Here is an 18764-nt window from a genome sequence, read left to right as displayed (position 1 = left end):
TGGTCTATCTTCACCAGGACTTTTTCCTCTTTGCCGCGAATCTCGTCAATACTCTTATATCCCGACAAGCCCAAGGTGATTGCAATCATGCCTTTAAGAATATCCTTGGTACTCTCTTGACTTCCAACAGAGGCTGCACATAAACGGACGACCCATTGCCACAACGTATTTAGTGCATAGCCAACAGGGATAAGCGTCGACTTATGCAAAACGCCTTGTGCACTGAGCGCAATAGCCTTGATTTTATCACCGCTGGTGCAGATACCAGCGTCAAATAGAATGGCGAATTTACCACTGTCCTGAGCGGCATGGGCCTATGAGGATGTGCATATCTGCTGCGGAGCTCAGGTGGTCAAAATCCGGATAGTGCGGGTCCCTTCACCTGACATCCGCCTTGCAAGAAGTCAGGCGACCGCCCAGCTTGCTGACGTGGATACGACGATTCCGTCAACAAGGGTGTCAATCGGCGCAGTCTCGACGTTCTCGACAGTTCAGGATGAACGGGTCGTCCCAATTATCCCGGACGAACTCTAGGTGCTCTCAGGGGTTGAACTTGCCTGAGTTGTTTTTGTTGGAGTTACTTAGTTGCCATCCTGACTGTGCGCTGGAGCTTATCATCGCCCTGCTCGTACAGGCGGCCCATGCGCTGTAGGTCGTACGGGAACGCCGGCACGTCGAGAATCGGCTTCTCGCCGTAGTTCTTCAAGAACGCAGGGTATGAGAGCTCGACCTGCCAGCCCACGCCGTGGACGAATGGAAGGTTAATATGATACCGACAGGTTGTGTTGGCCGGTCAAACATAATTGTGTCAAATGTCACAGTGAGTGCGTTGAAGTCGCTCGTCTTGCGGCGCGGCGCATATTGGACAGCGTGCAGTCGTTATCTACTGGCCTCTATTACCACGAGTACGTGAGTGCAATTTGTGCCGACTGACCAGTATGTTTGATACAAGCGATAACCTTCACCGTTTGCTTGTCAGACTATCCCGGCAGAACGGCTCAATCCGCTGGACATCGTGTACGCCATGGTCTTGACGTTGATCGCTGTGGCAGCAGTGGCCAGCTCTCCGTCGGGATGCGTTAGCCCTCGGATATCGATAGGAGTGACAATGGCCAGTGCATCATGTTCCCTGCCAAACAGTTCAACCTACAGCGGTTTCTGGTTCGCGCAGCATTCTCGGGACGAACTTCCATTTATCCAGTTACCCGTGCTCGAGAACACATACAAGAAGACATTCATGCATGTATCTTAGCAGAGTCTTTACACCCAAACTTGGGCCGTCCTTTCAGCTTCTCCTTCTCCTTCTGCTCGAGTTCGTCTATGTACAGTGTGCCGAGCACAGGCGGCTTCCTAGATGTCGACTATGTACTGCGTGTACCATATAGCGACTTGGCAACTTGCTTCCAGCTTGGGACGCGGAGGCCTGACTCGGTCGAGTATATGGCTCCACTAGGTGAACACAACATACTACTACGACGCGCCGAGCACTGAGTTCCAGCGTGATGGCGATCAAACGCAGTGAAGCGAGTAAAATTGACGATCAGGGTCTTTTTGTAAAGCGCCATAAGAACACTTGGCCGCGGAAGGAGCAGGGTGGCTCTGATGCAATAAGACCAGGAATTCTTCGACTCCAACCAAGGTCCAGTCTTGCTGAAGCGAACATGATTCAAGTCCACAGGCGTATAAGGGTTGAGATTGCGACATAGTGTCGGGAGCCGTGCGTCACTACAAGTCAATGGAGATTTAGGCCCAAAGCCGGTGAACATGCAAACAGCGCACCATCCGTACTCGAGGTGAGGCAGCCTTGACAGCCTTAGAACGATAATATGCGGCATACATCCCTGTGACATTCACGAAGTCGATGGTCAGTCAGGACCTGGTTGCACCTCGCAGGTGGACGACGTACTTCGGACGAACACTCCGCAAGATGATACAGTCCTCGTTTATCTGATAGCCATCTTGCTGCGAGACTTCGAGGTTGGATACAGTCTTCCTGAAGGGGAGGGCGGTCTTGATGGGCTTCGTCCATACGTCTAAATGATTAATCTCTGAGGACCCTAGGCCGTAGAATGGAAGGTCCGCTACCCCCGCCACACTTCCGGGACAGACCGGGTTGCTCAGCTCTTTGCGCAACAGCAGCGGCGAGGCAAACTCGTAAAGACACAAGACGTCCTGCTTTCGTCCGTGGGATCTACTTGGCGCAGGCTCTGCAATGATGCAACGCATTTGCGACAGATGCGCATGGTGCATGGTACGTATCTCGGGGACCATCCTAGACATGCTTGCCCAAGCATCCCACTCGACTACCACTGTCCTCTCGCTCCGTGACGCACCGAGTCGCGTGGTCCTGGCGACATCACGTAACGTCCTGCTAGAGACGAAAAGAGTGTAGTGTTTCCACTCATCAGTGCTCTTGAGCATCCATAGGCGGAACGCGAGGAGCTGGTCTTCCGGAGAGGCGTAGTAGGGCACGTCCAGTTTCCTATGCGCTCCGCGAGGGAGTGACGCGTACGGTGTCCCGAAAAGGTCCAGTCTGGCGCATTCAACCCCTCGCCGTGTCGCAGGGAGGTGAAAGACGGTGGTTGCATAGTGCTTTAGGGCATGTTCGTACGTGCAGGGTCTGGATCGGGTTGTGGCACAGTCAAAGACAGGGAGTACGCCTTTAACCTCTGCGTCTGGATCGAAATCGTCCGCTGTCGTAATTATAGGCACTAGCAGTTGCCCAGTGCCAATGAACATGAAGGAATGCGAAGAATATCCGTGCTCGAGGTTACCATGCACATTCTGTGGTCGAGAGCCAATAGAAAAATAATCGATTCTTTTCCGCGAAGATGTCCCGAAGAGACTTACGAGCTTCACATCGCCGGTCTTCCAATTCCAGATCCAGAGCTCTGTGAACCGCAACAGTGTTTCTTCGTAGATCATCATGCCGATGTAGTCATCTGAGATCATCATGTCGAGGCAACAATCTTCCTGCAGCTCGCGGGTACCTAGAGGAGCAGACATCTTGACTGATGATCCAAGAGGGTGCAGCACATTTGACTCGAGTGAGCGCAAATGAAGGTTGAAGAAGTATTGTTCTTCATCCGCCCTGCATCAGCAACGTCAGAGACTGACTCAATCGACTGGACTAGATACTCACGTCTCTTCGACAAGGACGAGCAAATCCTGCCCCTGGTCGAGGGCGTACTCGATGACCTCGAACCCAAACCTTCCGCTGGCAAGCTTCCGCTCCTTGTACGGTATATTGCGACTGAGAGAAGGGAGCTGGCTGCAGATCATGGTGCAATCGCTGCCCATCTGCGCGAGGATGCTTCCCGATATGTGCGCGCAAGACTCTTTCAAGACTGGTCCAAATGTCTCCTTAGTCCAGCCGAAGGTCTTCCACGCATTTTGGGAGCTACGTAGCCTCTGAAGACGCGTAGCCACGCTGATGTGCGTGTCAGGTCCATCTAGGTTGCCTGTCAGGGCGAGTTCAGTTTTGTACTGCAGGAGGGCAGTGTTGTCGATGATGACGCGGAAGAGAGTAGAAAGCTGGCATGTAATGAATAAAACTGGCATTTCGCCGGAAAGCTGGAGATAAAAACCTGTCTGCACTTGGTTAAATTGCCCACATCCAGATGATATAAGATCTGAGCAACTAGTTCGGCAGGTAGCGTAGATAGCTGGATTCTGTCCTCGCAGTCCACAGCACCTGAAATGCACACAATGTCAGAGACAATACGCGAAATCTTCAGCAGGCCCACAACTAGTCCAACTCACTCATATCTGCCCACGATTCCTGAGTACAAGCTGGATCAGAGGGGAGATTGCTGGCAACGCGCCAACAGCGCACGTAATTAATGTCGTGATGAGCGGTTTCAGGGTCTTGGCGCGCGGGACCTCGGATACTGATCAGTGCGTACAGTGCGTACTAGGTACCAGCAAACGTGTGATTAGGTGGCAGGACTTCGCGCTACTTTGGGGCAAAAAGGAAAATGAGAAGGTTGCAAGACCAGAAGTTAGCATGAATATAACAGTAAGAAATGCTGCGCTTTGGGTCGCCGTGCCATAAACTTAGATATCAGTCGGATGTTTCCCTTATTTCCCTACGCATCGCTTACATTTATGGGCACGCATAAATGTGTCTATATAGAGTCTGTGATGTAAAATCTTGCAATCCCAATTTCTCGGTACCCTCTACACGAAGTGATCTAAGCCGAAATCCAGTCCAGCAGTTGCTCAGCAGCAACGTGGGCCTCGCCGCCCTCCTTCCATAACTTGAGAGACGCCTCTCTCAACCTCTGGATATTCGCTCGCTTCTTCACACCATCTTCCCCGAAGGCCTTTCCGAGCACCGTGATCGCCTCTTCGCGAACAGCCTCGAGCGTGCCCGTTGGGGCCTTGCCCGTGCGATAGATGGGCTTGAGGCCTGACTCGCCCGTGCGAACCTCGAAGAGCTCGTATGCAACGTCGAGGTTCTCCGTCAGATGAATTGCGTTCAGGGGCTGGTCGCCGCCGAAGGGCCAGCAGATCCTGATTTGGCCCATGTCAGCGTCTGTATAGTGGGAGATGGACGGAACGATGCGTACATGGGGATGCCTGCGTGAATAGACTCGGTGATGCTGTTGAATCCGCCATGCGTGACGAACCATCCGGTGACCTGCATGCTTACGTGAGCCTGGATTGATGTGCGGAGCACAAGACCAGCGTACCGGGTGCTCAAGGATTGCCTGCTGTGGAGCCCACGATGTGATGAGGCCTGTCCCAGAAGCTTTCACCCTCTGTGCAACTTCTGCCGTAAGGTGACAAAACGGGGAAGCCTGAGCCATGATCTGTAGTAGTTGGGAAGAATAAGACACAAATCAGAGTACAATGATGCCGGAGGACTTACAAACGGAATCTTCTGGTCCATGAGGACATCCAAGAACGTCCAGACCTTCTCTGGCTGAGTGGTCCAGACGACTGTTCCGAAAGATATCTGCCAGACGTAAGGAAATTTAGTACGCAGGCTACGGTGTGGCTTGCCGAGGACGCACATATATCATGGACCGCTCTCCAAGCGTCTCGAGCACGTTCTGCATAAAATTTGTGATCTCAGCAGACTTCGCGGCCTGAGTCTTTTCCAATTCGTCCAACCGTTTTCTTTCTGGTAGGAGAATCCCGAGGACGTACATCTTCCGCGAATTCAGAGCAAGGAAGTCGAAGAAGGCTAGAAGGATCTCCTGAGGCTCGATGCATGCCATTGAGCAGGAGATCACTCCGTCGCACTCGTGCACGAGGCTATACATGAATGTGAGCCAAGGAGACGAGAAGAGTGAAGTCTAACGTACCTGGCAGCGGTAACATGCAAGTGTCCGATGGTTGCCACTTTGATCACAGGCTGTAATGTATTCAATATGGTCATTTTAGGCAAGCTCGAGGCGGACATACCTCCTGGGGAGATTTTTCGTAGTCATACATGGGTGGAAGACCAGGTATCTGGACAACTTCGTTATTCAGAGGAAAAGTCACCTGGTGAAGTGTGAGGACTGGACGCCATTTGCGAACACACAACTATAGAAACGCACCGCCCCTGCGGCCTCTATAAATATTTGCCCCGTCTTCCTCATATGAGCTTGGACTCTTCGATCAAGCTCCCCATGCGTGTCGGATCCAAACGGACCAGAAAGAAAAGACATGCACAGTATCGGCGGGGGCAACGAGACTAAGATCTTTACAGTGCCACTTTGTTTGCGCGCTATCTGAAAGAAATGGTATGCGAACATCTGAGAGAAGGTCAGTGGCCGCAAAGCGCCTCGCCCTAAATTCACTCACGTCGATTATGAGCGCATGGGGCGGGCTGAGAGCAGGAATATCTCTCTGCTTCGTCGAGCAAAATGCAGATTCCGCGGCCAGGATTCTTTGAAGCCGCTGCTCGAATGACTTGCCGATGATCTCTTGCTCAAACATATCATGCTCGTGGGCAACAAGTCCAGCGACCCTTAGCAATAGATAGCACCGTTAGTGGACTGCAGAAGCATAATAATGGCGGCAGACGACACCTAATACGAGACTGCAGCGCATCCTCGCCGTCTTCAAAGTTGCACAGAATTTCTTTCGTGACTTTGTCGTACATCTGGCACGAAGTGAGAAAAGTAATGATGACGCTACGCAGCTTGACCAGTCTGGTGGCCAATGCGCACATAGGTCGTACGTGGCCTGAAGAGACTTCAGTTATTCAACATCCAGCTGGGAAGAATTGTGCACGTACCCCAGCCCATGTAAACAGCAATGAGAATGTGAGGGCGATGTTGCAAGGTCGCCATTAGAGAGAGTGACGTGTCTAAGGGCGGGGCTCGCTGGACGGGGTTAAAGGAGGCCACGAACAGGCCTTAAATATCAATACTAGCGCGTTCGAGTTCTTTCGAACGAATAAAAAAAGAACTCGTCGCGCATAGTTGCGGAGGTATACTTCTCCGCGTTCCTAGCCGGCGTTCGTCAACTGGAAGATCCATGTTGGCTTGCACAACTGACTCAGAACTGTGCACAATTTTTCACCGAGCGCTCCGGGATATAATACCAGTGCAGGTCATAACGCACTGTCATCAATCAGCAACTTATCAGCAATTTTCGCACACAGACAGTCGGCTCACTGGAAGACTGGGCTTGAGATGTTCATTTTCTCAAGCCATGTCGGTAATATGTTACTCTTGTGTTGGCTGAGTGAGCAAGCGCCGTCGGCAGGGCGCCACAAAGCTGTCGGAGTTCGGAATTCGCCGTGCACACGTAACGATGTTCGTGTACACCTGTCTCTAGCTGCACCCACTCTGTAAGCAACGCGACAGGCTCACCACCGGTATTCAATCCCGTGAATACGAGAGCAGAATTGCGCCCAGAAACGAGTTCAATATTCAAGCTTTCAAGCGTCGGATCGTTTTCTCCACCCAATGACTGGGGTTACTTTATGACGCGCTCCCAAGCTGGCTATTGGTGCTTATGTGGAGTATGTGACCTCGCTCAAGAATACCGGAGTAGCAGGCAGTTGATAAATCTTCCTTGGTCTTAATCCGACGGACAACGCCGCCACCTACGCAAATATTCGCTCCGCCAGATGCGAGGTACGATACGCAACCTTGTCGGCATTCAGGATAAAACACCAAGTCATCGGCGGAGTATGCCGTGCCGCTCTAAACAGAGTATCCCATGGATAATCCCAAGTATATTGCATTCCTTTGCACTAAAAGTACACTGCTTGCCGCCTTCGTTTGATGGACCTACTTATGATGCAGGCCCTGAATGAGTTGGATCTATCCAGCAGTTCAGCAAACAGAGGACACATGGTGCCAAACCGAGCAGCACGTACTTCTTGCTTGGTTATAGTACGCAGTTCACCAGGCGCAGAAACTTTGCCGATCGCCGCGCTGGCGACGATATCTGCCGCCTTGGTGACCGCGTTGGCCGTCGACAACCAGTAGCGGACCTCTTCGGGGATGACTTCGATGACGGCTACGCGAGGGTCGTTCTGGTCGCCTTTGTGAATGCCATCGCCAAGGTCGCCGAACCAGGCAGAGGTCCTGCGCCAAATCAGCGTCAGGCAACTCTGAAAAGGAAAGACGTGACAGCGTACGTTGAGCTCCAGTGCCTGGCAATGAGCTCCTTTTCCTGGCTAATCTTAGCGATACCGCTGTACGACGCCCAATGCGTTGACTTGTCGTCATAGAACGAGACATTCGCGTGAGAGTCGTTCTCGATCTCGTCGAACTTGTGTGAGGCACGGTTTGCGATGAAGATAAGGTTGACCTGATTGGGTTCGTTCGCTAAGTGGCGCATGAGTTTCGCGGGGGGGGGGAGGCGCGCTTGTGTCAGATGCTTACGGCTGGCAGGAGACATGGCACGCGAGTGCATTAGGCCGTCCGCAGAGCGGGTGGTAAGCATACCCGTCTTGACCTTCTTAACGATGGAGTGGAGGCCATCGATCTTCTCCTGAGGAGTGAGGTTGTCGTTCTGGGCTTTGGCGGAATAAGGGTCGAGCTCTTTGTTGTAAGACATAACGACGGGCTAGATGGAAATATTGCTGGCTTGGTCAGAAGTCCACCAAGAGACCAAGAGCTTTATATACTGTTGGGACTGACAGCGTGAGTGTTATTCGATCCTGCCCCTCCGTGACATCATCAGTATCCACCGCACCAAAGTCGACGGCCCCGAGGCGAGATCGACCCAGCCAAGCAGTCGAGCTTCTCCGCCTTCCCATGCTCTACAAGGAAAATAAAATACTTCGGCTGGTGACTACAACGATGCATATAATATTGTCATGATTCAGAGTAGCACAGAAAGAACATGATACCCATGCTCCCTACATAATATGTACTTCAATTTTGCAAGCCTAACCCATTTACGGTTGTATCTGTCTGGGCCTACTCATGACGGACCATAACGGACGTTACGGTTGACGTCGTGTGTGGACCTAGAAGTGGTACGGAGCAAGGAGCGCGGGACCTCGTTGATCGCTAGTCTCCACAAGCTGGACGCCGGCCAATTACATCCTAACCACGATGACTCCCATGCTCTTTGACTCGCTACGACCATGTACACCACCACTCGCTTTGCCAAGCGGCTCCCTCTCACGAGGATGAGTGCCGCAGTCTCCGGGTCAGTCGAAGCAACGGCGTCGATGCCCAGAAGCTCGTCCTCACCCTCCGCTCCCACTAGACATCAACGCGCCATGTCATCGCAGAGTTACACCTCCCTGGTCGATTTCGGCCGCAAACATGTCACTAATGGCCTTGGACGTCAGATTGAGGGTGTCATGACCAAGGGCTCGGGCTCGTATGTGACGTTTGGAGACGGTAGGACGATGCTCGATTTCACGACGGGTATTGGAGTGACTGGCCTTGGTGAGTGCAGAACAACACGCTGTTATTATCTGACGTTGACACTCTCCTGTAGGCCATTGTCATCCTAAGGTCAGCGCCGCTGCAGCGAAGCAGTGCATGGAGCTCGTTCATGGCCAGGTACGAACGTTCATCCTCATGCTTTACAGTAACCTTCTGACACGTCCTTTCAGTGCAGTCTCGCATTCACCGGCCCATACCTACAGCTCATCGAGAGGCTCCTGCCGATCATGCCTGATCCCTCCTTGGACTCATTCTTCTTTTGGAACTCGGGATCGGAGGCAGTAGAGGCAGCAATTAAGATGGCCAGGACGATCACTGGGAAACAGAACATTATAGCCCTGCAAGGTGGCTACCATGGTCGTACGTTCGGCGCCATGGCCGTTACTAGGAGCAAGACAATCTATAGTGAAGGCTTCCACCCACTCATGGTAAATGCAGATCCTTGCATCATGCGGAATGCGTCGAGCTGACATGTCGTGCGCAGCCTGGCGTATTCACCATGCCCTACCCCTACTGGCACCAACTCGGAGTGCCGGCATCGACCGACCCATCACAAATCTCCGCCATGTGCCTCAACCAATTAAACCTACTTCTCTCTCAACAGACTACTCCGAAGGATACCGCCGCAATCCTCATTGAGCCGCTCCTCGGCGAGGGCGGCTACGTGCCCACACCAGTCGAGTTTCTGAAGGGCGTTCGCGAGATCTGCGACAAGCACAACATCCTGCTCATCATAGACGAGGTGCAGAGTGGCTTCGGGCGCACAGGCAAGATGTTCAATATTGAGTATTCGCGCGTGCGCCCGGATATCATGACGATAGCCAAAGGTCTCGCGAACGGCTTCCCGTTGTCGGGCGTCGTGAGCAAGAAGGAGTTCACCGATAAGCTGAAGCCCGGTTCCTTGGGCGGAACCTACGCCGGCAACGCGGTCGCCTGTGCGGCTGCAGTTGCAGTTGCGGACGCGTTCAAGGAGGAGAAGGTCCTCGAAAATGTCCAGGCCCGGTATGTCCGTCCTTCCCCGCCGCAGCTTTTTCTTACAAGTCCTCCAGTTCCCAGGAACTCTTCCAAGCTCTCAACACGCTTAGAGCTAAAGAGCACCTGAAGCGCACTATCCTAGACGTACGTGGGCAGGGTCTCATGGTTTCCGTCGAGTTCGCCTCTCCCACCGGTTCTGGTCCGTACGACGCTTTTGTTGACAAGACCGTCCCCGAGAAGCTTGCGACACGCGTCGCGAAGCGCTGCCACGAGAAGGGCCTGCTCATCCTTACGACGAGCGTTTATGAGGTCGTCCGGTTCATCCCGCCTCTGAACATCGCCAAGGACGACATGCAGAAGGGTATCCGGATCTTTGTCGAGGCGGTCGAGGAGGTCGTCCGCGAGGGCTGAGGTAAGACATCAACTTGCGACCTAAAACGCTTTATGGCACAGGACCCTTGGATGTATGCTGTACTATTAGAATTTGTATGACTTTGCTCGGACACCCTCTTTTCTCTCGCTGGAGTGGTGCGCAAGGTGTGTCCTCTGCTTCTCTTGCCTCCCCTACAATCGCGCCCGCACTCTTACTAGCCCGTCTGGATGGCACAGCCACTTCCCTTCACAGGACAGTGGCTGATGATCACGATGAAGGATAGGGTCTCTTGATGTGCGAGATGGACCTCCTCCCTTACAGGGGCGATATCTCAAGGGGCCGTCTTGTCTTGTCTTTCGTGACTGGGCGGCGGGTTTGACGAGAAACCGACAGCTCTCCATATGTATATGTATCATCTCGTATGCAGCTTAAGGTCTCAGTTACTTACGCTTCGCACTGTGCTGGACGATGGTTTCTTTGATGAAATCATGATCGTCAAAAGAGTCTTCCAGTGAGGCCGTTCAATGGCGATTTAAGGCGCCCTCACTGCATAACGTTTTCGACGTTCATACTACTACAACCTCGCACGATGTCTTCTCAGCCACAAGCTATAGAGCCAGCTCAAGTGAAGAGATCCGGCAGGTTCTATTTCCAGGACCTATTCATACGCGTGCGTTAGCATTGATAGCTGCACTGGCTGCCATATACCCCCTGACGGCGCGTGCGTACTAGGCTGAAGATACGCTCTTCAAGGTCCACCGTCAGGACTTCGAGAGCGGCTCTGAAGTGTTCAGGCATATGTTCGAGCTGCCCAGCGCTTACCCGAAAGACGAAGGCTCTTCAGCGGAGTTCCCGCTAGTGCTTGAGGGAATCAGGGCAGCGGAGCTGGAGGACTTCCTTGCCGTCCTTTACTCAAGGTGCGACTTCTAGGCAGGGTGAGATGATTCGTCTCAAGACAGCGCACAGATCCTCCAATTCCGCCTCGGCGCCGATGTCTCTGGAACGGTGGAAGGCGGTCTTCAAGCTCGCGACGATGTGGGACTTCGAGGGCGTCCGCACGCAGGCGCTGAGCGCGTTCAAGGAGCACATGCGTGGTGCAAACAGCATGGACACCATTCTCCTCTACCAGGAACTCCACCTAAACATAGACGAGGACTTTGTCCTAGCTGCGCAGAGCATCATCGAGAGAGAGGAAGAAGTCTCGTGCAACGAGGCGGAGAAGCTGGAGCTGGGGACCATCATGCGGCTGTGCACCATACGGGGCTGGTACTCGGCGACGAGGGCACGGGCTCAGCTTCCCAGCAAAATATGCTCTGCATGGAACGTACCATTGGTGCCAGCTCTAGCTCCTCTAAACATGCTAAACCAGCGTCGGAGGAGTCGCATGTATTTCGGATAGCATGCAGTCCCAGTCCGATTATGCAGCCTGTTCACTAGGGAGCTCATCAAATGTCGCTGAACATCTATGCAAGTATATCTACGTACAGATGGGACAGAGCCTCTCGATGCTGCAATATATTAAGAACTTGTCTTCGCAACAGCTACTGTCGAGGCCGCGGCGAGCATTCGCGTGAAGCCTATATATACATTCTAGGATTCTAGCTATCACAGGGAAACGGGAAATTCAGTCAGTTTCACAATTTAAGGAATTTCGAAGAGATAGCGTCAGATTCCAGCGCCGCACGTGCAGCATTGCGTGTCTCGAAATCGAGACGCCCGTGTTGTGCCAGAAGCCAGATTCCATCCAGCCAGTTCCCCGCATGGATTTCTATACGACCAGTTCCTGCAATCCATGTGAGCTGAAACCGAGTCTGACCTGTGTGGGGCCGTCAAGACGTGACTTGAATGGCTGTCAGATGGAAGGAAGAAATTATTGCTGAAGACTATAAGAAGCATGGCAAGGGCTACGAAGGTACAGGCGTGTTTGTTGACATAGATGATAACGAGGAATTGGATGCTGTGGACGACGTTGGGTATGGTGCGGGCAATGTTGGAGATGGTTTCGATGACGAAGGGCCTGCAATCCTGTCTGCACCTACTACTGGTGGACCTGGTGGACCTGCGGCCAGTCCATCCAATGAAAGTGATATGTAGCATGCTGTATTCTGCGTAGTATAAATTGCAGAGGTTTCTCGACTGTTTCGTTGCGACAATGAGCTCGTGGGCGGCAATGGCCGGTCTGTGCAGGCGCTCAGATCGTAGGTCTGAGATCCGCCCATGCGGTTTCCTGGCAGGACAGAATCTGCGTCTCGGCTGACTACGGTCAGCGCGATTTCGATATCGCCAAATTTTCCCTCGATATCGTGGAATTCCTACAATTGTGAAACTACTCAATTTCCCGGTTGCCTGTGTAGTGCTGTCAGAGACTAGGTTCCCTGATTGTCAGCTGATGATGTAGTTCCTACGAGCAAATACACTGAGCGTCAAAAGTAAATGAACACCCATGCCGCCCGAGATCCAGCCACTATTGCAGCATGAGTCTCCAAGCTACTCCTAAGCTTTTATTTGTGTGCATTCTACAAGGTTTTGGCTTGAATATTCACAGAAAATTGTGATATAATGATTAGCAAAAATTGTGCACTACAGCCAGTTTCTAGAGCAACTTTTGCATAAATAATGCAGGTTTGGATGTAAGATCTGTACCACAAACTATTCGGCTCTCTGGCAGCTACATTTGGAGTCTGACTTGCTCAAGAAAAATTTTGAGACCCTTTCAGGCATTTTACATGGAAGTGATCGTGCTCTGGAAATTTGAGGAGTGGAGGTGTTACATATTCTCCCAGAAGTCCATGTGCATTCCCTGCCACTCAGATGGCCATGATATGACTTGGAATAGCATAGGATGGAGTTGCCATCCAATACAGCTCATTGGAAAGCATGTATTTGGTTGAGAGAAGGCAATTACCTGTGGAATGACAAACCAGAGAGCACCAGTCAAGTATATTGCATCCTGGCATTGTAAATCCCCACAATTATATTTCAAACCTTTGTCAATCTCTTGTATATTACCCTAAGAAGTAGCATATTTCCCTAAGTTGTGCTCAACTCTGTGTAGAAGAATGTTCTGGAGCACACTTTAGAGGGAACATGCAAGCAGTCCACCAAGGAAGGTGTGTATGCTTTGCCTTCTTTCTCCTGAGGTCCTGATCACAACTCTGCTAAACAATTGCAAGGTTGTTCGACTCACTGAGTGGAAAAGAGGGACCTTCAGTCTCTAGCCAAGAGTCAGTAGTGGAAGGCAATGTAAGAGGAAGAATGCTGCCAAGATCCATTATTAGCTGGAAAGCTCTGGGGAGCATCCCCTTATGAATAGCCCTGGTTACTAGGAGCAAGGGGTGAAGCATCCTACAAAAAAATTTGGGCGCATAGGCCACGGTATTTTGGCAGAGCATGGCCAAACTTCTGTCAAAAGTGCCAGCTTGAGTGTGAGTGGAGATGTCATCCTTTCATAACATTCTTGCAATCTGCTTAAAGCTTTCAAAATTTTATATTTAGTGTTCTTATGTATGATACATCTCGCACAAATATTTCCGGCATTTAAAACTCAGGGGTCGCGGAGAACGAGAGTGTCGAGTGGGTGTTCATTTACTTTCGACGCTCAGTGTAAATGAAATTGATGCCGCGCCATCACGTCTCTTTGGTGCGCAACTCCTTCGTGGCGTGCTCGCGGCTTCCGCGCTGGCACTTTTTCTTCAGTCTCGACATCGGCATTCACTTCCCGCTCAACACTCAATCTCCAACCTTCGCACTACAATGTCTTCAAATTCAGGAACCGATGGTGGAGTTGCATGTGGTCCCAATGTATCCGGGAAGTTCTTCTTCGAAGACCTCTTCTTGCAGGTGCATTTCAGGCACCAATCTCCTATATCCTGGTTATGCAGTCTCACTGACGATCCATGGGCTTACTCAACTTAGGTTGAGGGAACCTTGTACAAACTTAATCGCAGAGACTTCGAAGAGGGCTCAGAAGTGTTCCAGGGCATGTTCCAGCTCCCGAGCGGTGGAAAAACGGTGGAAGGATCTTCTGCTGAGCAGCCTATAGTGCTTGAAGGAGTCAAAGCGGGAGACATGGATCTGTTCCTCGCAGTCGTGTATCCTAGGTACTGCACTTGTGCTCCCTTTGATTTATGGCTGCCGTCTCATAGCTATCTCCAGACCTTTCGAAAGCGTAGAGGACATGCCCTTGAACGAATGGAAGGCCGTCTTCAAGATCGCGAGACAATGGGAGTTCAGTAATGTTCTCAAACGCGCTTTCAGGGCTATCAAGGAGCAATTGGAGGTGGAGGACGGCATCGATGCCATTCTAGTCTACTGCGAGTTAAGTCTGGATCTGGACGAAGGCTTTGTTTCTGCAGTTAGGGGACTTGTCACTCGCGCGGAAGATATCTCTGAAGAAGACGCACGAAGGCTAGACCTAACTACCCTAATGCGTATATGCACGCTACGCGGATGGTACACTCGTGCTCCCTGTACGAGGAGTGTCATCGACGAGAGGGTACGCAGCACATGGAATATCGCACCAATTCTCTCCACACTTTCCGTCAATCCTCGGAAGCGGCCAAGGATTAACAGGCGCTTTCCGACTTCAGACGACGAGCTCGAGTTATGGCATACCAGGGCTTATTAGGCTTTCAGTTTGGATCATTATCGAGATATCCCGTAGCTTTCCCTACCAATTCCTTTCCGTGTTCAAGCCCTCTTCTCGTTCCACCTCTCGGTTGTACCGTTGGAGATCTCTGGCATGCCTCTTATCTATCCCTTAACAAATGCGAATGAGCCATAATGAATCACAAACGCTCATCGGGCGTCGTGCTTAGTACGGGGGCTGAGTAATCCCCTGGCAGACATGCTACCATTGTACCCTGCTGTCCAGAAATACATGCCGATAGCGGTACATCCATGCATACATTGCAGGAGAGCATTGGAAACTACACATTAAACAGGAACAGATTCACCGTCAATGTCGTCCATAGGTTCGCCATCCACATCATCTGTACCTTCCATAGGTACACCGTCAACATCCTCGAGAATGAGCTCCCCATCGACATCTTCCGCTACGGGAACGCCATCGAGATCCTCTGCTATTGGTTCACCGTCCATGTCGTCAGAGATAGGCTCTCCATCGACGTCATCATTGATCGGCATGCCATCCACATCATCCACGGCAGGTACTTCGGCATCGCTACCAACATCCATAGGCTCTCCTTCGTCGTCATCCGCAGCTGTAGGCGCGGCGGAGGGCGTTGGCGTAGGCTCAACCTCTTCTGCAGGCCGGAACGAGCTTGACTTGAATTTACTTTTGAATGCCGGGATCGTCTCCTTCTGTGCAATGACGGGATCTGCCTCTTCCTCCTCTACCTGCGGGATGGTCTGTCCCTCGAGGCGCTGGCGCAGCTCACTCGTGAAGTCAGGCGGAAATACGATCCAATCGTCCCAAATATCGACAATAGTGGCGATCTGCTTCTTGAAGGTCTCAGCCGTGATGCGTCCTGGGAAGGAGTGATAGATGGTCGAGAGGTGGTCAAAGACAATGCCGAGGCGAGCTTGAAACTCTTGACGGAATTTCCAAGCCATGGGAAGCGGGGCTGCGGAATTATGAAGGATGTCGCAAATGAGGTGAAGACGAGCAACCTTGCGGGGTACAGGTGTGCCATCGACAAGCAAGGAAGAGACGATGATGTCTGCGACCTGTGACATACTCAGCTAGGCATTCAGACGCCACCACCATAGGAGGCTTACCTCTGACGCGGCTTCAGCATGTTCTAAGCTGAATGCCATGCAACGTGCAAGCTCGCCGCGTCGACCCGAAAGTGCACGGAGCATAGCTTCAAACCGCTTCCTAGCGAGGCGACCTAATTGGTTCTTGCGCCCGCGTTCGCGCTCAGATTCTTCCGCCGAATCAGTAGAATAAATGGAGTTGTACCCCTGTTGACATAAACTCAATCGATACCAGAGTAACAGAGAGAAGATTCACATACCTCGTCATCGAACTCCGGTTCAATCGACTTATCACGTTTGATAAGGTTCACGTAAAGCTTATGTCGGCGGTGCTAGCATATGATGAATACATGCAGAGCAAGTATGCAACGATATCTACTTACTCCTGGCTTGAGAAAGCCATATTTTGGATTTGATTGCTCGCGCTCTTGTAAACTCCTTGCATATTCTTCGCCATGTCCCTTGACTTCAGCGGCGACAGTGCGGATAAACTGCTCCGAGATTTCTTCTTCATCGCTCGGGCGTCCTCGCGACCGGGACCGGGAACGAAACCTCGGCCTCGAATGCGACCGGCTGTCACGTCGTCGGCTGTATGATCGCCGCCTTTCATGTCTAAAACGAGATCCCGACCGCGAACGAGAACGCGATCTGGAGACTGATTGGCTGTATGAACGGCGATGATCTCTGTCTCGAGAATGAGAACGCCTTCGAAGACTGCGACTTCCACTCCGGTGTCGCCGAGGCGAGCGACTTCGTGACCGGCTTCGCGAATTACTCCTAGAGTGCGATCTACTTTTCTTCACCACTGCAAACGGCGTCAGCACGCAAAAGTCTCTGGAAGTGGGGCAAACACTCACCGTACATCGGCTTAGCAGCAACTGGGACTGCCTTGCTCCAGCCCACTCTGAGGACTGACCCGCCCCAGTCAAATCCGTCAAGCTCTCGCAGAGCCGCTTCTGCGTCTTTGCGCTTCATGTAAGCTACGAATCCACTGAGCCCAGTGTTCTTGGTGCGCCTGGACGCAGTCATGTCATTGCCGGGACCCACGGAAGCGTCTCCACGAGGCCACATAATCTTAACCTGTGATGATACGCGTCCAGTGAGAAACACTCGGCGTATGAAGTCGAAGAGCACACACAGAGCCGACAGGGCCGATTCGTGCAAAGAACATGCCAAGGCTTTGCTCATTGACGTACGGAGGGAGATTGGCAACGAAAATGTTGGATGTCTAACCAGAAGAGTAAGCAATGTACGAGTCGTTAGAAACGTAAAGCTCACTTCTGGGTCCCCTCGATCTTTACTGCCGCTCTGCCCCTCGTAGGCCGCCATCGCCGTCACAGAACGCCCCTGGGTCGCTTGCAAATTATTAAGCTACAGGTCGGTTTTAAATGAACTCAAAACACTTACCATGTCGTCCGAGGCGGGACTCCCGCGAAGCTTGCTCTCTACGAAAGGACAATCGGCACCGGTACATAGATGCAAGGGACTAGCTTACCTCTTAATCTCTTCTAGAAATGAATCCATCGCGCGCTTGCCTTTAGGCTTCGGAACAACTGGGGGCGGCGATGGGGGCTATGAGAAGTCAGTAACTAGACAGTAGCCGGATACATGTTCCGCAACTCACCCCCGAGTTGAACATGGATACAGCTGCTCGCGAGGGTTCCGGACCGCTCTTGGCTGACGGAGCATACACGACTTCTTTTCCAGCCTTAACGAAGGAAGACCCGGCCTTCCTACGGTCGACATCTTCGCCTTGAAATGCCTGAATAAACTCTGCATAGGCCTTGACCGCGTTCTCTTCTTCCTCCCTGCGCTTCGCCTCCGCGGCTTCTTTCTCTTTTTCCCGCTTTGACTTGCGCAATGTGCCTTGCGTGTAGTGGGAGAGTTTGTGATCCTCTACTGCCTTTGGCTAACGAGGGAAGCAAGCCGTTGGTGAGCGTGGACAGGGCAATAATAATGTCGTATCCATCGCACTGGAAATGCAGCTTCATCGTCATCGTTGTCGAAGAATGCGGCAAGCTTCGACTTTGTTTTGTCCATACTCCTCGTAGCTGAGGATTGCGGGGACTACACGTCGAGGGTGCTCGTATGTGGACACGGAGATATAGAACAAGATGGCCTCACCTTATCAATGTTGATATGGTTGTCAATATCACGCAAATTAGAACATCTGACGATAATGGCAGTGTAGCCAAGTGGTTACGGCGTCACGTTTAGGCTGTGTCCCAATCCGTGATGGGTTTCCCGCGCGAGTTCGAATCTCGTCACTGTCATTTTTTGCTGCTCGCTTACAGCATCTGCTCCGCCTCCCATCGGCGTCTATTTTTCACTCACCCTGCGACCGCCATGGCCTCTGCAACAGGTATATTACCTCACTGTATGTCCAGCTTGAATATTTTTTTTAATATGCATGCGCAGCAACAGGAAAACTCTCACGAGAAGAGTATCGTAAACAAAAGGATCTCGATGCGGCTCGGAAAGCGGGCACCGCACCAGCAGCTGTAGATTCAGAGGGCAAAGTCATCAATCCCCACATCCCTCGTACGTCTCTCTTGCTACAATTTGTGTTCATCTCCTCCTCACTCAACCGACAGAATACATTGCGCAGGCCCCATGGTATCTCGACACAGGCGCACCCTCACTAGCCCACCAGCGTATTCCGGAGTACGATCGCTCCGCAGACAAGCTCGACAACTGGTACGACCGTGGGGCCAAGGCTGGACCTGCAGCGAAGAAGTACAGGAAAGGCGCTTGTGAGAACTGCGGTGCCATGACACACAAACGACAAGACTGTCTGGAGCGGCCGCGAAAGCGGGGAGCAAAGTATACAGGATCGGACATCG

At 52.0% G+C, this 18764-nt stretch overlaps 6 protein-coding genes and 1 non-coding gene across 7 annotated transcripts; 3 read left to right on the top strand and 4 right to left on the bottom strand.

Annotated features, from left to right (window-relative positions):
* Nucleotides 1-577: 577 nt before the first annotated feature.
* Nucleotides 578-3561, bottom strand: PHACADRAFT_210348 (uncharacterized protein; the record flags this gene model as incomplete). Its single annotated transcript, XM_007397178.1, has 5 exons — nt 578-730; nt 1780-1841; nt 1887-2784; nt 2851-3091; nt 3143-3561. The coding sequence occupies 5 exons, from the start codon at nt 3559-3561 to the stop codon at nt 578-580; spliced, it is 1773 nt and encodes a 590-aa protein (XP_007397240.1).
* Nucleotides 3562-4074: 513 nt separating this feature from the next.
* On the bottom strand, nt 4075-6479 carry PHACADRAFT_210347 (glycosyltransferase family 1 protein). The gene is made up of 11 exons (XM_007397177.1): nt 6233-6479; nt 6024-6180; nt 5797-5962; nt 5550-5747; nt 5413-5493; nt 5313-5362; nt 5019-5262; nt 4874-4960; nt 4695-4814; nt 4572-4642; nt 4075-4515 (listed from the first exon to the last, which is right to left on the bottom strand). Exons 1-11 carry the CDS (start codon nt 6285-6287, stop codon nt 4194-4196), a joined length of 1551 nt encoding a protein of 516 aa, XP_007397239.1. The 5' UTR covers nt 6288-6479; the 3' UTR covers nt 4075-4193.
* Nucleotides 6480-7150: 671 nt separating this feature from the next.
* PHACADRAFT_258472 (uncharacterized protein) lies at nt 7151-8019 on the bottom strand. Its single transcript, XM_007397176.1, has 4 exons — nt 7836-8019; nt 7589-7778; nt 7325-7535; nt 7151-7268 (listed from the first exon to the last, which is right to left on the bottom strand). The coding sequence occupies exons 1-4, from the start codon at nt 8008-8010 to the stop codon at nt 7236-7238; spliced, it is 609 nt and encodes a 202-aa protein (XP_007397238.1). The 5' UTR covers nt 8011-8019; the 3' UTR covers nt 7151-7235.
* Nucleotides 8020-8552: 533 nt separating this feature from the next.
* On the top strand, nt 8553-10332 carry PHACADRAFT_258470 (uncharacterized protein). Its single transcript, XM_007397175.1, has 5 exons — nt 8553-8855; nt 8908-8972; nt 9026-9283; nt 9340-9857; nt 9905-10332. The coding sequence occupies exons 1-5, from the start codon at nt 8684-8686 to the stop codon at nt 10239-10241; spliced, it is 1350 nt and encodes a 449-aa protein (XP_007397237.1). The 5' UTR covers nt 8553-8683; the 3' UTR covers nt 10242-10332.
* A 350-nt stretch (nt 10333-10682) lies between these two features.
* Nucleotides 10683-12297, top strand: PHACADRAFT_210344 (uncharacterized protein; the record flags this gene model as incomplete). Its single annotated transcript, XM_007397174.1, has 4 exons — nt 10683-10873; nt 10936-11120; nt 11170-11451; nt 12060-12297. Exons 1-4 carry the CDS (start codon nt 10793-10795, stop codon nt 12295-12297), a joined length of 786 nt encoding a protein of 261 aa, XP_007397236.1. The 5' UTR covers nt 10683-10792.
* Nucleotides 12298-14330: 2033 nt separating this feature from the next.
* Nucleotides 14331-18269, bottom strand: PHACADRAFT_185461 (uncharacterized protein; the record flags this gene model as incomplete). Its single annotated transcript, XM_007397173.1, has 13 exons — nt 14331-15891; nt 15943-16128; nt 16182-16253; nt 16305-16726; nt 16779-17001; nt 17060-17149; nt 17200-17292; nt 17329-17362; nt 17417-17493; nt 17546-17830; nt 17896-17988; nt 18046-18091; nt 18256-18269. 13 exons carry the CDS (start codon nt 18267-18269, stop codon nt 15139-15141), a joined length of 2388 nt encoding a protein of 795 aa, XP_007397235.1. The 3' UTR covers nt 14331-15138.
* On the top strand, nt 18103-18194 carry PHACADRAFT_t95. The gene has a single exon. It is a non-coding gene; the product is annotated as a tRNA-Leu (tRNA).
* Nucleotides 18270-18764: the final 495 nt, after the last annotated feature.

This window comes from Phanerochaete carnosa, assembly GCF_000300595.1.
Source record: "Phanerochaete carnosa HHB-10118-sp unplaced genomic scaffold PHACAscaffold_6, whole genome shotgun sequence".
NCBI lineage: Eukaryota > Fungi > Basidiomycota > Agaricomycetes > Polyporales > Phanerochaetaceae > Phanerochaete > Phanerochaete carnosa.
This window is presented reverse-complemented; position numbering and strand designations above follow the sequence as displayed.

Bases quoted from the DNA above. Each gene is read 5' to 3' on its own strand.
- PHACADRAFT_258470 (XM_007397175.1), top strand. From the start codon at position 8,684: ATGTCATCGCAGAGTTACACCTCCCTGGTCGATTTCGGCCGCAAACAT. The intron at 9,284-9,339 runs GTAAATGCAGAT...TGTCGTGCGCAG, and splicing joins AAGGCTTCCACCCACTCATG to CCTGGCGTATTCACCATGCC. The intron at 9,858-9,904 runs GTATGTCCGTCC...CAAGTCCTCCAG, and splicing joins CTCGAAAATGTCCAGGCCCG to TTCCCAGGAACTCTTCCAAG.
- PHACADRAFT_258472 (XM_007397176.1), bottom strand. From the start codon at position 8,010: ATGTCTTACAACAAAGAGCTCGACCCTTATTCCGCCAAAGCCCAGAAC. The intron at 7,536-7,588 runs GTACGCTGTCAC...GATTTGGCGCAG, and splicing joins GCCAGGCACTGGAGCTCAAC to GACCTCTGCCTGGTTCGGCG. The intron at 7,269-7,324 runs GTACGTGCTGCT...ACTGCTGGATAG, and splicing joins GTACTATAACCAAGCAAGAA to ATCCAACTCATTCAGGGCCT.
- PHACADRAFT_210347 (XM_007397177.1), bottom strand. From the start codon at position 6,287: ATGGCGACCTTGCAACATCGCCCTCACATTCTCATTGCTGTTTACATG. The intron at 6,181-6,232 runs GTACGTGCACAA...AAGTCTCTTCAG, and splicing joins TGCTGTTTACATGGGCTGGG to GCCACGTACGACCTATGTGC. The intron at 4,815-4,873 runs GTAAGTCCTCCG...CAACTACTACAG, and splicing joins TGGACCAGAAGATTCCGTTT to ATCATGGCTCAGGCTTCCCC.